Source organism: Anser cygnoides, chromosome 3 (assembly GCF_040182565.1).
Source record: "Anser cygnoides isolate HZ-2024a breed goose chromosome 3, Taihu_goose_T2T_genome, whole genome shotgun sequence".
NCBI lineage: Eukaryota > Metazoa > Chordata > Aves > Anseriformes > Anatidae > Anser > Anser cygnoides.
The window spans coordinates 58,438,837-58,456,664 of NC_089875.1; the positions used below are offsets into that span (position 1 = coordinate 58,438,837).

A 17,828-nucleotide genomic window follows, 5' to 3' on the forward strand; every position below is an offset into this window, starting at 1 on the left:
AAGGGCTTATCATAATAATGACTTTAAATAAAACCCTCATTGCAAGGTCAATAGTTCAGTTATTTGTAACATGAGTATTTCTCAAAAAAATAATTACTATATTGGTACTCAATTTCACTTTTGCCAATTCTTATCTTGTGAAGCAGTACATTTATGAAATAAAGTGAGAAACCAATCTGCTACTTGCCTTTCTGATTCTACCTCCATGGTTTGAACACGAAAAAATCTGGTAGTAGCCAGATTTTAGTATTTTAAATTATTTTAAAGAAAACAAATAGTTTTTAGTATTTTAAAGAAAACAAATATTTTTCACTATTTTCAGTTTCTGGAAAAAAAGCACTGAGGAGAAGCATTTCACTTGGGTTTTCAGAGATTATTCTCTTCACAGGGTAGAACATGAGTGACAAATAAATGTCAGAATCTCACCTAGTTTGAGGTTTTCCATTTCATTTTTTAACGTATAACACTAACATGTCAAAACATGACAGGAGGATGGGCCATTTCATATTTCCTGGGGCTGTTACAATAGATTTCTTTTAATCCAGAAAGAGTTCTCAATTGTTAAGAGAAATCTTAAACTGATTATGCAAATCAACTACTCTGTCAAAAGTTGTAACAGTAGCAACCAGTCACACATTCTGACAATTACAGGCTAATGTATTTCATGGGATATGACTGCATGTAAACAGAGATGAGAAGTATGGAAGGATGAATGGAATAATTTATCCACATGAACAATGCAGGTTGGTAGTGTGCTTCATACCAACAGTAACATCTGCAAGGCACTGGTGAACTCAAATTTCCACAGTAACAGTCACAGGAAGAGTAGTTTGGAAACCGGTAGACAGATTAATTTCTCTTTAAAAGTCCTGACTGAAATCACATCCAAAGTAAGAAAATTAGTAAACTGAAGTGACAAATTTTACTTTAAAAAGTCTACTGCACTATTATCTATGATGGGAGAGAGAGCTATAGCATAATGGATAACTCCAGCAAGCTCCCTTGTTATCCACCAGAACGCTTATGCAGCCTAGTAGAAAGATATGCCCTTTTGTTTTTGCAAATGAAATGATCTCCAAAACAGCATACCCTGATGGCAGATCTAATAAAATGCATTCACTATACCTCAGAAAGGAAAAGCACAAATAGAAAGCACGACTTTCTGTTATATACTTCCTTTGAATAATCTTTCCTGGCCAGGTAGCGTTGCAGATGAAATTCTTTCATCATTCACAAATACTCTGGAAGCCACCAAATGCAGAATTATGTATCCAGAACACTACGCAACTCTTAACAGCCTGTACATCTCCCTTCTGTTTCCAATATACTGAAATTATTTCTTGATGACGTGTTCTATACACGTTATTATAGGGGTGTGGAAATGCTGTTGTATTGGGTACCTGTGCTAAGGTTTTGGCAGCTTTGAGAAGAGGCCATGGGCTGCCTCATGCCAGACCAATTGGGAACAGCTGAGCCTATAAGCCACAGGCACAGCACCTTTAGGACAATGTATTTAATAAAGGGCTAAAAAGCCCAAAGCTGAACCCAAAGAAAAGGGAGCAACCAGAGTGAGAAACAGCAGGGGGAACACCTAGGTCAGAGAATGAAGAAGAGAAGGTGTTGCTCCAAGCACTGTAGCAGGTATCCTCTTCAGCCTGTGGAGAGGACGGTGTCAGAGCAGAGATTCACACTGCAGCCTATGGAGGACTTCACATTGGAACAAGGGAAAATGTGAGAAGGAAGGAGAAGCAGAGAGGAATCGGTATATACTGACCATAACCTGCCCTATCCACCCCTGCAGTATTCAGGGCAGAGCAGAAGAGGAGTAGAGAGTGAAAGAATAAATTTAAGCCTGGGAAAGTAGGGATGAAAGGGATTGTTTTAACATTTCTCGCTACCTGAATCTATTTCAGCTGGCAATAAATTAAATTAGTTTTCTTCAAGTCTAGCCTGTTTCTCTCATGGTAAGCTATCTCCCTGTTTCATCTCAACCCACAAGCTTTCTCATCCTATTTTCTCCACCAGTGCTGTGAAGAAGAGGCATTGAACAAGTGGTTGAGTTGGAGTTACACTTAACTAAGGTTAAAACACCGACAGCTGTACAGATGTAGTTTTCACTTATATTTTACCTTTAAAATTATCTATAAAATGTTATTAACAGACTGAAATAGGAATATAAAAAACAATCAGAACACTCCAAAGACCAATATAAAACACTGCAAAGCATATCAGACGAGATTGGATTACACTTCAGGATCTCAGGAATTAGATACCATTTTCTTCCCTGGAATCTGCTTTCCTTCATATAGATCTGAAGCCAGATTATCTATTTTCCGTTCTTTCATTAAATGGCCATTAAGTAACCATAAAATTCAACTGCAACAGTATACTTGTCGATGATCTTAAGTTATTGAGCAACACTGCACAAAATGATTGATACAGATGTTTTGAAAAAACAGTTGAAAAGCTAAACTGTATTGGAATTCTATTCTACTTTTTCAATATTGAATACAACATTCTCAGCAGCATTTCTTGAAAATTAGTTTCACATTTTTAATAAAGAGGTGGAATGTTACACTACAAAATATTTGACAAAGTTCAGTAATCTATATTAAATACCAAAAGGACATTTTAAAGACAATTTACCTAAAGAAACTCAACTGGAGTGTTCTGCCACACTGATGCACTAAGACAGAACTCTTCAAGATTCACAGTTATGGGCTAGGAAAAACTCTTCCAAACCCCATTACAGTTTTTAACACTCCTTTGAAACAACTTGAAGTTTACAGAAAACTTCCCTGAAAAAGTAAAAATTGTGTTTCTCAGAAACTGTGAATACTTTATTTAAATATAGTCTGTGAGTGTTTTAAATACAGTCAACTAATTAGTTTTCAGTGGATGCTTTTCAGGAGCGCATGAAACACTGACGTGCCCACTAATAATTTATCTGAGATTTAAATTAGTCAAAATTATTTCCATAAGCTTTCTCCAAAATGAATAGAAGAAAATACCTAATTAATGGAAAGAACAGCTAGGGACATTTTGGACAGCCCACAATCACTGACTAAAATTAGTATTTTGGTAATAAACATTTCAGTTAAAGTAACATTAAAAAAAGCGTAATCTGGATTTTTTTTTTTATTTAAAGGCATTTTCTTTCTGGCAGTGATAGCAAGGCAATTTGAAGAACCTATAAAAGATCACAAAATTTACAGGCAAGTAAGTGAACCCTCTTTGACACGTTATTATGCACCCAAATGCAAAACCTCTAACTCCTGAACCCAGACGTTGCTTTTAGTCTGTTTTCAATGTGAACATCTGTTTCTTTTCAGAAGGCTGCCCTCTGAACAGCATTACTGAGGTAAAGGAAAATAACTCTATTACCACACAGCTTCTTACCGATCTCATATGAGCTGTGTAAAACATGTCTTCTAGAGAACCCTTTTGTCTAGCTCTAATGTTGAGATACGGAACATCCAGTGTTTCCTCTAATATAATCCATTCATACTAACCTATAATCAACCACTTGACAGTTAGAAATATACACATTATTTAGAATACTGAATTTCTAATTCTAGGTGTCAAATATCTGCTTTCTATGCCTTTTGCTGTTGATTTAAAAGCATTTTAATAGTCAACATTCCATACATGTAAAGGCAATTACCTACTCAAAAGAAACATGGATGGTCTGTATAGTCAGAAAGGGTAGAAAAGTTAGATATCTTACTATATAACCAGGAGTCAGACTGAGACTTCCTTCAGGCTAAAAAAGGCCTTTGCAAAAAATCTAAGACAGTCACGTCATACTTGTCCCAACATTCCTTCATGTGGCACTGGATAAGGAAAATGGTGAAACTTAATGATGCTAACCAGAAGTGCAAGCCTTTTACTGTATTTCTTGTACACACTCTTAACGTCTTCACTAATTAAACAAACAAAATGAGGTAATTCTTCTTTCCAATTACAAAGCACTTCTGTACTTTCAACATCAATGAAAAAAACAACATTCAGCAGTAAACACAGCACTGCTAGCGTTCCATTCCATTGACATTTTATAGTTGTTTCCTATATACACGAAGGATTTTTTCGGGACTTCTGAAAGCTTGCTGAATATTAGTAATGCACTGGATTCCTACAGTCAAAGGTGAGTGTCTTTTCGGTCCATTATGTTACTCACTCTCTGGCTCTAGGGACTGTTATTATTTCATATCATAAAGCATGTGAGTGTGCAGAGCAGCCAGTTTTAACAGAACACATGAAACAGCACTCATACTTGTTGCACTTGATAGATGAAAAATTTAGATTAGTATATTCTCAGGTTATAGAAGATGTAGAATCTTGAAAGAACATTTGTACAAGTGTCCCCCTTCTTGCGCAACAACTCTATGATTAATATGAACCTGAAGCACACCGCCATCAAAATTATTCTTTTACTTTCCTTCCAATGTTTACAGATCAAAGTAGCCACAGTTACTGCATTTTAAATGTAACAAATATTTTTCATGTGCAGGCATATTTATCAGACCTGAAATCTACATACAGAATGTCTAGCTCGTGTATTCCTAACATGGCATGGAGTAGTTTGGGACCAATATAACCACATGGCTGTTATGGAGCCGCAAAGCAACAGAACGTTTGTTTCTAAGGAAATATTACAAGCGGAAGCAAAGAAGCCTACTACAGCACTCATGTATGTGAGGCATAAAACATTTTTCGATTACCCATATAGACTTAGTTGGCCTGAAACATACTAAGCACTTACGTGATCAGTCCTTGCTGATTTCGTCACAAATTGTTTAGTATCACTGCCGTTTCTTATTTAAGGTATTTCAACCTTCCTTTAACAGCCTTTGAAACTTGTCTTCACCAGTCAGTATCATTTTTCTATATATTTTTTTCTTTGTCAGAAGTTATCAACTATACCATTACACTTCCAAAGTGAGTTTATCATTCTATTAAAACTGAAGTGTTCTTTGCTAAATTAATTCTCAGAACAAGAAATACATTATTAAGAGCAGAGTATCTACTCCACCATACTGGAGAGTAACTCTCCTGTGTGGCATGAATAACAGATAGCTGACTATACACCTAATTTAAAAGTTTTCTTTAAAACAGATCAAAAGATTATTTTGGTATACCTTAATAAAATCATGATTTTGTTCAGCCAGTTCTGGAAAACTTGTTTGATTGCAAATAATCTGCCATAAAGAATGATACAATGTGTCTGTGTTAGTTACTTTGGTAGACAGTTTTTAAAAATAAAATATTTGTTTCCAAACGGTCATACAGGAAGCCATTTTTTTTAAGGTAAATTCGTATCCTTTCAACTTAATATATCACCTTTTAAAAGTGAGATTTGTTGTGACAACAAAGATACCCATTGTAACTAAAAGTGTATATAATTCCAACTCAAACGTTAGCAGTAAAGTTCTTACTTGCAGGGTGAAAAATAGGAAGATGGAAAAAGCCAAGAGCCTTGCATCATTTTTTCCCTATATTCATTCTCATTTGCTTGACAGAACACTGCTGTCCCTCAGTAAAAATCAGACTTTGAAATTCTAACTGAATACCTGTTAAGTCTTGCTTATTTGCAAAGTCATCTTATAACAGATATCTAGTATTTCACATTATTTCTAATATTCTATTGCTAATGTTTATCTAATATTTTAAATACAATTTGAAATGGCTATTACAATTCCTTACAACTTAGGTTCTAATTGTGTAGTCAAATACATGTCACTATGTTCTTTGAAGCTCGTATTCAAAATTATAAAAAAAAATAAAATATTGCAGAACTAGAACAGTAACTTGCAACTGTGCTACGAAAAGCAATCATACATCCTTACCACTTACCTCTTCAGAGAGCTCCCCAAATACTGTCAGAACATCTATCAGGAGGCTTGCAGTATAAAATGACTTTATCATGTTTCTATAAAAAAAAAGAAAACACTTTGCTAACATGGCAATGTCATCCTCTTAGGATCACATTTTAGCAGTTTAGATTACACTGGCTTGTTTCAAACAAATCTTCCCTGATTTCTTCTTTTAATCTGATGCTACAGAACTTAATGTTAAAATTTAGGAACATATTGACTGATATGACCACTACGCAGAAAGTCTTAAATATTTTTTCAGGCAGGACATGTGTTAGTTTCTAGTTTGGAATGTTCAATACAGGACACTGGACATCCTGTACTATCTTCAAAAGGGCCCAGCCAAATCATCAGCATGCTGTAGTAATCACTGTAAATCAAACATCATGCATCATCACAACAATTCTGATATCACTGGACAGTAAAAGACATAATATACATGACAACAAGTTCAATATTAGTCTGAGAAGGCTAATTAGAAGGCTTGACAGGAGGTCAGCAACCACTTAAAGAACACAAGATGGAATATACCAATGAAGTTAGAGACAGAAATAGTAACACGTGGAGTTTTCTGGAAGATGAATGCATTAAAGCACAACTCCTGCTTATAGTCAAATTGAAAAGAGTTTGAAAATTCAAATTTCCTGACCAGTATCTTAATTCAGACAACAAAGCAAAGGTTTTCACCTACTTATGAAACTGCCCAGCTCTGTCTTCATTGTCTGCATACAAAAACATCTTCAAAGCATAATTCTCCACATGAGCAGAACCAACAATATCCTGAGTAATTGCTTCATTATCACCAAATTGCTTTTTCATCTGAAAAAAAGTTGAAAAAAATACATTCATTACCTTATTAGACCCTGGAACTTCAATCTAATTCAAACACAAGAAGCAGCTGCTGATTTAGACAAACCCGAGTACAATTTAAAAAAGAAACCATATGCACTTTGATTATTTTTTCAAATCTCCACCTTCTAACATAACAAACACTAAAAGTAGCATGCCAAAGAGAAAATACGCTCTTTTGGAGAGAGAGATGTTAAGAATAAGTAGATCTTAATACTATCTTCTAGTAGAAAATACTTTTTAAAGAAAAATCACCTTAAAAACAAACACGAAAATATACAACTGTAATATTCTGAAGGAATATCTGCAGATATTTTCCCCTTTTTATCCAAAAGACAAAGGACTCTGAAGCATGCACTGCAATTCAACACAGCTCAATTGATAAAGTATTGCATACATTATTAAGGTACTGTAGATCAGAGTGACTATGCATCTTCTTTCTTATATTTCACTGCAGTGCATTACATCTTTCACCAAGTTTGAGCCCCACCTTAACTGGTCTAGTGACCCATGGATTTACTGGAATTTTCAGTCTAAGCAGTGTGCTGCAATTGAAAGACCTCTTTTCAAAGATGCTGGAGTACAAGAATCCTCAGGTTTCCTAATAAAAATCAGTAAAGCAAATAATCCACTAACAGTTACAACAGGTGGACTTACAGCTTCTGAATAGGCTTACTGTTTGCACATAAGGAAATCTTGGGTTATCCTTAGAGAACAAAAACAGGAACACTGCATGATACTAACCTGCAGCCTTTATTTTGCCAAAAGATTTAAAACCAGCATCTGAATGGGTGTTATTTTTCACTTCGAGTGTGTGAGGAAAATTTAATCACGCAAGCTACACTTCCATAATATTTTTTACGTTGCTGCCAACTTTTTAATACACAGAATATTTTTTTTAAAATTGATTTCAGTAGTGAAAAATAAACTTTCTAAATAGTACTTCAAATCTGCAGACTTGTCAAACTCCTACATATTTTTCAAAAAGTATTAATTTTACAAATTATGACACATAAAAAACAAAGTTATATAAAAAAAGTTATACTTTGTAAACTGCAAGTTATACATCTGAAATGAAATATTGAAATTCACAGAGAAAGCAAATTGCTAATATGTATTTTACCAGCCTATATGCATACCTTACACTTGGAAAATAATTTATTGCTATACTTAATCTAGTGTTCAATAGAGATAATTTCAAAGGCACAAATGGCATTCAGATACATAAGCTCCTCAAAACTTCAAGTTAACCAAGTTATTTACTTCTGAAATTATCCTTCAAACATCTGAATTTGTGATTCAGTACAGTAGTACCATTTTTTAAAACTGTGATTCATAACTCGACCCTAAAATCAAGCAAATTGGTTTAATTTTAGTAAACATATTTAAATGAAACAGTTACCTATTGAAAAAACAAAACAACACAATCATATGTAAAAATATTTCTGACTGAAACAAGCATTTTATATCTAAAATTACTGTATTTAACTAATTACACATATTTGAAATAGTAGGAAATTGCTTGCAAATTAACACATTTGGTAATTTACAGATACACCTATATCGTTTTGTTCTTTGCTACTAAAAAATTCAGGATCACTTGTAAGTTTCTGTCTTAACCTCTAAAATAATTGTGGCAAGCCACAGAAAGCTGTGAGAACCATTTAGCACAGACCTGTAACACTCCTTTGTGCCCCCTGCTGGTACAGGTAGACTGACAATGGCTGCTATTAAATTACTGCAGAGGTATTCACACACCAACTTACCAATACACTCAAGCTTCCTAGCCCCCCAAATATTGTATTACACCTGCTTAGAAGCACTCTCTTCAGTCTTCCACCACCTGGCTACATAAAAGGAATTTTGATACCTTTGCATCAGTTGTCACAGAGAGAACCTTAAACTGAGATATTAAACTGGGGGTTTAGCTGGTTTTCTGTTTTTTCCAAATTTGAAACAAAAGGGGTAACCGCACACTACAGACAGATTACTTGCTGCAGTACCACAAGGCGTCCAATACACCTTCAAGAATCCTTACGGAATGAAGGGGAACACCTTTCAGAGATTTAAATCTTATCTCTCTTGCTACCTCTTCCCTTTTCAGTATGAGAACCAGACCCACTGAAGATATCAAAAATTGATGCAATAACACACCAAGTCACTGTACACAGGATTTTCCATTGCCAAAAAAAATCAGTAATAAAACATAACATGAACAACAAAGTATGAATACAAGGCAAATGGTTCACGTTTCATTTTTTTCCTTGAAGAACTGAAGGCTGTTGCATTAGTTTCACACCAATTCTTCAGGTATTTCTATGGTTAGTTTGTGGATGGAATCATTAACACTGAACACAAAAAGAAGTGCCACTTCATTTTTCAGTGTTACTTTCTGCTTCTAAATGAGCACTTAAACCTTAAAATCCATGCACTACTTCCTCCCAGACTATCGAAAACTACTCTACAGAACAAGAACACAAACAGCTCCTGGAATTTAAACTATCTGTACAACGACTACCTTTCTTACCTTAACTCTGTTCTTTTTAAGACTGTTTGCTTTTTAATACTACCAGGTCTGCTCAAAAGAGCAAGGCATAACTACCTCTTAACCACAACAGATAAGACTATGCTTACAAAAAATCGTAGTAGAAGATCCCTAATCTCTAACAGAGGATAACATCAAAAGTACGTTTATCTTTTAGAGAACATTTAAAGAAACTCCCAGGGTACAAACTAGGTCAAAGATTTTAAAAGCAGTAAGGACTAAGCTAATCACTCCTAGAGCATTACAAATAACTCTCACAGACTTCAAGGAAAGACAAATCAATAAAAAGGTCTCCACCATATATTTCATAATTAATTATGATTTCTCATGAGAATATATATAAAGTATCGTAATTCACATTGTCTGATCAAAATCTTATGGCAAATGTCCACTGTATGAAGTTACAGTTATGATTATGCATGCATATATATACACACACATAAATACACACACACACAGCTTTATCTCCTTCCAACCCTTCTGCTGATTTATGACATACCACTTAAATTCTTACATTAAGCCTGCATACGGAACAGTTGCTTCAAAGAATGATGACATAGAAAAGACAGTATTTGCAGAAGCTTAAATAGAAATTAAAATAACATCATGAATAATTTTAAAGGACAGCAATAAATTATACTTACAGCTTCCAACTGATCCATAAGCTTAGATAAAAATTTACGGCATTCTGGGGTTTTACTATCAATCTTCATGCCTGTTTGCATTGCATACAAACGACCTTAAAGGAAACAAAACATGGAAAAAAAAAAAGATGAAGTATCTAAGGCAAAACCCATTACCAGACAAAGCAATTCACCTCCCATTATATCTGAAAGACAAACTCATCAATGAAACAATGCAATACTACAGTGCTACTGAGCACTGACAGGTAATTTGAGATCTATTCAATCTTGCATAAATACTAGGAAGTATTTTTTTTTCTAAGATTTATGCTTTATTTTTCACAATGAGTATCTCTGCTCATTTCAAATTGATGGTTGTATCACTGTAAGTGCTTTTCTAAATATTCACTACTCTCCAATGCAACTCTCTAATACGAGCTTCAAGCTGATTTTTTCCCTAAGTATCCACAAATAATTTTCCACACAACTCATATATAAGTACATAGTGTATGGATATACTTTTAAAAAAAAAAGAAGTTTCCTGTAGCAGGAACTAGTCAACTTCAAAACCATTACTTTAACAAACGGAATTAACAATCTATTGTACCCACATAAATGCATACACATCATCAAAAGGCAAACAAGGACACAAACCTGATCTTCAAATCAGACAAAACAGACTTTATTAAACTTTCCCTGCAAGTAAAGTTTACAGTTCTTTCGTGTGATCTTGAAAAGCTTATGATTACTATCCTCTGGTTAAAAATGATGAACAGAATTATCAAAACATGAATTTCATGTATGTACATGGCAAAACTTCATATGCTTTAGTAAACTGTGGATGTAACCAAACAACTATTATTTATCAGAATTACTACACACAGAAGGGATAATGGACAGAACGATTCAGTAACCCAATGGAGACAGTAACATTTTTCCACAAAACCACTCTATTTAAACTCTCATTTCTGACCATCAAAGGTGTCCTGCAAAACACCTTCAAATGCAGAGTATAAGAACTATACAGTTTTTTTTAAAACTCTCCTGAACATTATCATGAACATTACAGCATATCCCAGTGCTGATAGCGTTCTGCAAGTGAACCTTTACTGCCTCACATCTTTACTCTCTCTCCTATTCCAAGCATCTTTTTATGCACTGGAGAGAACCTTTTCACTTCAAATTATCTCAGTAAACACACATAAAACAACTGTTTTCAGCCTGTACTTAACCTGATGCTTGCTATGGAAGAAAGCATTATATGCACAGAAGCTTATCTGCATTTTCCACCTATTAGCAGTTTGTCTAATAAAATGAGATCTCTCCATAAAACTTACTTACGTTTTTCTGGTAAGCATCACAATTTAACTAGTTTATCTAGGTTTTAACAATAGTATTTCCTGTTTCATATACAACTGATTATTCAAACCATACAGAGCATAAATATATATATACACCTTATTTAGGACTGCAAAACTGACACATTTTTGAATGTTAAAGCTGTTGGGCTGCCCAACCATTTAAAGACCAAAACATAACAAAAACATACACTGAAGTACCTGTGTCCTCTAATGTCTCTCTGCTCTTGCATAAGTAATTGATAGAACAACCTAGCAACTTTCTATTTAAGTTTTCAATGAAGGATGAGAGACAGTGAAGAATGGGGAGATGAGGAGGGGATGATGCCCTTTACGTCAGTGAGCAGCTGGAGTGCATGGAGCTCTGCCTGGGGATGGATGAGTATTTAAGGGTCACCTCCTCAAAGCTCAGGAGCAATGCACCCCAACAAAGAGGAAGTCAGGCAAAAATGCCAGGAGGCCTGCATGGATGAACAACCAGCTCCAGGACAAACTCAGACACAGGAAGGAAACCTACAGAGGACGAAAGCAAGGACAGGTAGCCTGGGAGGAACACAGAGACATTGTCCGAGCAGCCAGGGATCAAGTTAGGAAAGTTAAAGCCCTGACAGAATTAAAATCTGTCCAGGGACGTCAAGGGCAACAAAAAAAGCTTCTGTAAGAATGTCAGTGATAAAAGGAAGACTAGGGAAAATGTTGGTCCTCTCCAGAAAGAAACAAGAGACCTGGTTACCTGGGATATGGAGGAGACAGAGCTACTCAATGACTTTTTTTACCTCAGTCTTCACCAGCAAGTGTGCTAGCCAGCCAAGGCACAGAATACAAACGCAGGGCCTAGGAGAATGAAGAACCACCCACTACAGGAAAGGATCAGGTTCGAGACCAGCTAAAGAACCTGAAGGTGCACAAGTCCAATGGACCTGATGAAATACATCCAAAGTTCCTGATGGAACTGGCGCATGAAGTTGCTAACCCACTGTCCATCATATTTCAGAGGTTGTGGTAGCCCGGTAAAGTTTCCACTGACTGGAAGAGTGGAAACATAACCCTCATTTTTCAAAAATGGAAAAAAGGAAGACTGGGGAACTACAGGCCAGTTAGTCTCACCTCTGCGCCCTGCAAGACCATGGAGCAGATCCTCCTGGAAACTATGCTAAGGCACATGGAAAATAACGGGGTGACTGGTGACAGCCAGCATGGCTTCACTAAGGGCAGATTGTGCCTGACAAAGTTGGCGGTCTTCTATGATGGGGTTACAGCATTCGTGGACAAGGGAAGAAAACTGATGAGAAACTACCCGCACTTGTGCAAAGCATTTGACACTGTCCCACCTAACATCCTTGTCTAAATTAGATGTTAATTTGATTGATGTACAAGCCAGTGGATAAGGAATTGGCTGGATGGTTGCACTCAAAGTGTTGCAGTCAGTGCCTCAATGTCCAGGTGGAGACCAGTGACGAGTGGTATTCCTCAGGGGTCAGTAGTGTGACCGGTGCTGTTTAATATCTTTGTTGGCAACATGGACAGTGGGACTGAGCGCACCCTCAGCAAGTTTGCCAGTGATGCTAAGCTGTGTGGTACAGTCAACACATTGGAGGGAAGGGAAGCCATCCACAGGGACCTGGATAGGCTGGAGAGGTGAGCCCGCGTGAACCCCATGAAGTTCAACAAGGTCAAGTGTAAGGTCCTGCATCTGGGCTGGGGCAATCCCAAGTACAAATACAGGCTGGGAGGAGACTGGATTGAGAGCAGCCCTGAGAAGGACTTGAGGGTGTTGGTCAATGACAAACTCAACAAGAGCCAGCAATGTGCACTTGGAGCCCAGAAAGCCAATCATATCCAGGGCTGCCTCAAAAGAATTATGGCCAGCAGGCCAAAGGAGGTGATTCTCCCACTCTGCTCTGCTCCTGTGAGACCCCATCTGGAGTGCTGCATTCAGCTCTGGGGCCCCCAGCACAAGAAGGACATGGACATATTAGAATGAGTCCAGAGGAGGGCCACAAAGATAATCAAGGGGCTGGAGCACCTCTCCTATGAAGACAGGCTGAGGGATTTGGGGTTGTTCAGCCTGGAGAAGAGAAGGCTCCAGGGAGACCTCATAGTGGCCTTTCAGTACCAAAAAGGAGCCTACAAGAAAGATGGAGAGGGACTCTTTATCAGTATAGTGATAGGACAAAGGGTGGTGGCTTTAAACTAAAGGAGGGCAGATTTACATTAAATACAAGGAGGAAATTCTTTACTATGAGGGCAGAGAAGCAATGAAACTGGTTGTCCAGAGTGCAGTTACCTACACTGTGTATGCCTCATCTTTGGAAGGTCAAGTTGGATGGCCTTCCCAAACCGTTCCATGATACTACGAACAACCATATAAAAGTCTACTCTGAGTCAATATTCAGGAATGAGTAAAGTCTATGAACAACTAAAATAACTGACCAAGACAAAGTTTAACTACATAACAAATACAATTTTTGTTATGTGACAACACTAAAATTAAACTAATTACTGATACATAAACTTAAACTCATCTTATTTATCTTCATGATCCTGTCATATTAACATTTAAATTCTGAAACTACCGCATGTAAATTTGAAATTATATTGGAAAGAAATCCACACAAAGAGATTTGCATTTCAGGAACTCAAATTAATTTGAGTTTACTGCAGATTAAAGTGTCATAATCTTATGTTGGATCTTACAGTCTTCAACTAAACTGATCTTTAAGTACATTATATGATTGCAAGCTTCCCTGAACACGTTTCATGGCATAAAATCATAGAATTTAATACATGCCCTACCTATACAAACACAGACATTCTACAGATTATTTATGTAATCTGAACTAAGGTTAAATGTGTTCCATCTGTCGCAGCAATGACATTTCTGTATCACACAACCAAATACATAGTGAGACATATACCACATCTACCCATTGAACCCTCTCACATTTACCAGCATCAATATACATCACAAGGGAGAACTGCATCTTATTAGCTGGCAAAAGGTCAAAGCACACTTAATTTAACTTAGCAAATTAAAAGAGTTTGTGGCAACCTTTAAGAACTTTCAAAGTTCCGAATTTTTACCTGTTCACCTCTTCACACACAGTAATAAATTCAAAAGGAATACTGCATATCAAGAGACACACCTGCCCAGAGACACACCTCTGATGACGCAATCATTGAAGTAAGGGCAAAAGCTTTTCCTTCTTCCTGAAGTAAGTGGTGACCAAGATTATGACGTTTATGTAAACTATTGTTGACGCTTCCCATTCTTGGAAGTGGTCAAGGCTAGGTTGGATGGAGCTTTCAGCAACCTGGTCTAGCGGAAGGTGTCCCTGCCCGTGGCAGGAGGGTTGGAATTTGATGATCCTTAAGGTCCCTTCCAACCCAAACCTTCATCATGTAATTCTATGAAAATGCTGCTAAGTACACTTTGGTACACCTACTGCTTTACTCAGTGGTGCTCTAGTCAAAACTCTGATTGGAGGTTGAAAAACTATTAACAATCTTTTAACTTATTATGCAGAAAGAAAATGAAATAGTTGAAAAACTGAAAGAATACAGTATTTCTGACAAAAGCTGAATAGGATACAGAGGAAATAATATTGTATTTGCCCCTACAGACAGTACTGAAATAAAAATAATATTCTTTTAATATTTTGAATTTTTGCTTTTAAAATTGTGTATAAAGAGCAATAGGCAAGTAAATATGAAGACACTAATCACTGAAGTTGTACTTATCGCATTTTGACCTAAACGAGTAATACCTTGCCTTATTATAGACAATGACGAAGTGCTCAGTTGTTCTATTTTTTACATTTCCTACAAGACTACACTTTTTTCAAAACTACTACTTTTGCCAATTATAAGTCTTAAGTACCTTTCTCTTTTACATGTAGTTTATCACACAAATATTACTTTTGGTAAGCATACACAATAGTAACTAAAGATACGTTTTGATCTAGAGAAGGAAATCCATTTACTGTCCTTATCCTATCTAACTTGCAGCAAATAGGCAAACTTACTTCATTACTGAATTTTCAGCAGGAATAAACAAAACATAACATTTTCCTGTGTTAGTATCCTCAGTGAAATTTTAAACTAGTAATTAATGTTCAAAGAACTGTCCTCCATGTTTATGTTGACAAGTAATCTCAGTAGCAAAGACCTCCTGAGCAAGAAGCCAACTATTTATCACCTCCAAAATCTCTGTTTGCTGTGAAGGCCAAATGTAACACAAGTTAAGATTTTTTTCTGTTTCTGAAAGAAAACGGAAATTATTTACATTCTTTTAAATACAGCTATCTTGGTTTCTATAATACTGTAAAAGCAATAGAGTGCGTTATTACTGTGCTTGCTAAATCACACAAATTTTCACATTTTAAAAATACAGCACATGATTTTTTAAATGACTAGAGACCTCATTTTACATCAAAATGATTTTGGAGCACTTTTCTTCAAGAACCTGAGTTGTAAACGTTTAAAATGTCCTTAATGACCACAATAATATTCCATAAAACTAAACAACTTGACTTACATTACCATTTGCTCAGTAATATTTGATATTAGATTTCTTCTGTGAGAAGCCAAGCTGCTAAAAATGTTGATATAAAAAGACAATGAAAACTACACATCATAGCTGGAAAAATTTCCAAGACTTTAAAGCCTAAACAAAGCATTTTGAGAACGCAGCCACTCTTGGAAATAACTGACCTATAATTGTCATCTCTATTCAATACTATGATGAAGATCTGGAATACTTGGAAACACACAAATGAATGAAATTACTTGGTCTTTTTGATCTATATTTACAATCTACATTTTTTGTCTCCTTTACCCAAACCAAGCAGAAGGAAAGATTTTTAATGTGGCTAACAACGGGAGTATAAGCAGAAAGTGAAGCACAAAAGAGGTAAAGGCTACATCGTGCTTATGTCTAAATATTATTAATATTTTAAGTAGGGCTAAAGTCACTTGTAATCTTCTACGCACAAAGACAGGACTGTTTAGCCAATTATTAACTAAAAAGGGTTTGCTCTCAGTTTGCAGACAGGACATTTATCTTCAAATTCATAAAGACTTGGCAAGCAATCATTCTCAGAAAAATGTTTTGCCAAGACAACGACAAAATTTATGTCTTGATTTGTTGCCCTTAATCTTTGTTCAGTAAATACTAAGTGTGGGTGTGCTGGAAGGAATTATACAGTGAGCTTTACAGAAACTTCTCTGCTTTTATTTATGTCACGTAATACCACGTTATTTTTCCTTTGCTAATACACAGCACAATTTCAGAGCGAGTATTTCGTCTTCAGTATGTGCCAGGCATTCATTCCTAATACACAGTAAGTTATTCCAGATTTATGTTTGGATAACAACTGACACTCCCCCTGCTCCCATTTTAAACTAACTCTGTGCCAAGTAAAAAGACTGGAGAACCAAAGTTCTAGCCAGCAAGTATGCACAATACACTGATTCTGTGTTCTCAATTCTGTCCTACTTATCTATCTTGATTTCTCCTGGTCTACCAGAATCAAAAGATTACAGTTCTTTTCCCCTAACACATATTTAATTCTCTTCCCGTACAGAAAAATAAATTAATAAGAACTGGAATACTTTTAATACTTTTCATTCACATATTCCACAATTAACATTAAATAGTAACAAAAACATTTCCATAACCTTTAGTCATATTTTGATTCTGATTAAGAGATGAAAGCTTTTTCTCTCTGTAATTTATTATTCACTGATTTTCTGCACCTTCCTCTTCCCACTGTCAATCAATCCACTGACAAAAAAATGTCTGTAAACTGCTCGGAACAGGAAAACAATAGCTGGAATACAAATGTGCGGAGTAGGGGGACACAAAAACACGAAAATTAGATTGTACTAAAACTACTGTAAAAGTATTTTTCCTAAAGAATACATCTGCACAGAATATGAATTATTCTTGCTTTCATGAACATTAACGTATCATATCAATCATGTAATTTTTGCATGCATATCACGGATATATGCTATTTCTACATGACCAACTCAAAGGTGTCTGAATTAAGAGAATTTAAAATAGATTTAATAGCACAGACAAACAAACTTTGGAGGGTCCTATAGCTCCTCAGCATCATATAATGGAGAAGAAAATTGGCACAAGACAAGAAAAGTACTAGGCTAGTAGAATCCACTCAAAATCTGAAATTTTCCAGAGAATACAAATTATTTATAAATACTTTCAAGTAAAATTAGTTTAAGGAGAAATGCAAGGGAAAAAAGATCTTTCTTTCTGAGGAGAAAGGTGTGGGCTGGGAGGAAGACAACACAAATTTCACTAAGAAACCCAAAACAATAAAAGGCTTGACACCCTCTTCACTTCAGATTCTTTTATAATATTCTAAATCCTACAGAGCAGAATTCCAAGGTTATGTTACATGCCAGACAAACCTTGTCAAGTCAAAACAATCTCAAGTAAAATGTTTCTTCCTTAAAACTACTGAAAGTTATAGTGAGTTACATTAAAATTCACAATTATTTGAAGAACAGCAACTTGTAAACAAGGTAAATAATGAAAAAAACTGCAATTCCAAAC

General features: G+C 35.8%; 1 protein-coding gene across 1 annotated transcript in view; it reads right to left on the reverse strand.

The window, feature by feature from the left end:
* VTA1 (vesicle trafficking 1) overlaps positions 1-17,828 on the reverse strand; it is a 41,871-nt gene that overhangs the window by 17,332 nt on the left and 6,711 nt on the right. The window contains exons 2-4 of the mRNA XM_048080755.2: positions 9,912-10,006; positions 6,565-6,692; positions 5,854-5,929 (exon numbers count right to left, since the gene is read on the reverse strand). Coding sequence (XP_047936712.1) covers positions 5,854-5,929; positions 6,565-6,692; positions 9,912-10,006 — 299 coding nt within the window. The remainder of the gene's footprint in view (positions 1-5,853; positions 5,930-6,564; positions 6,693-9,911; positions 10,007-17,828) is intronic.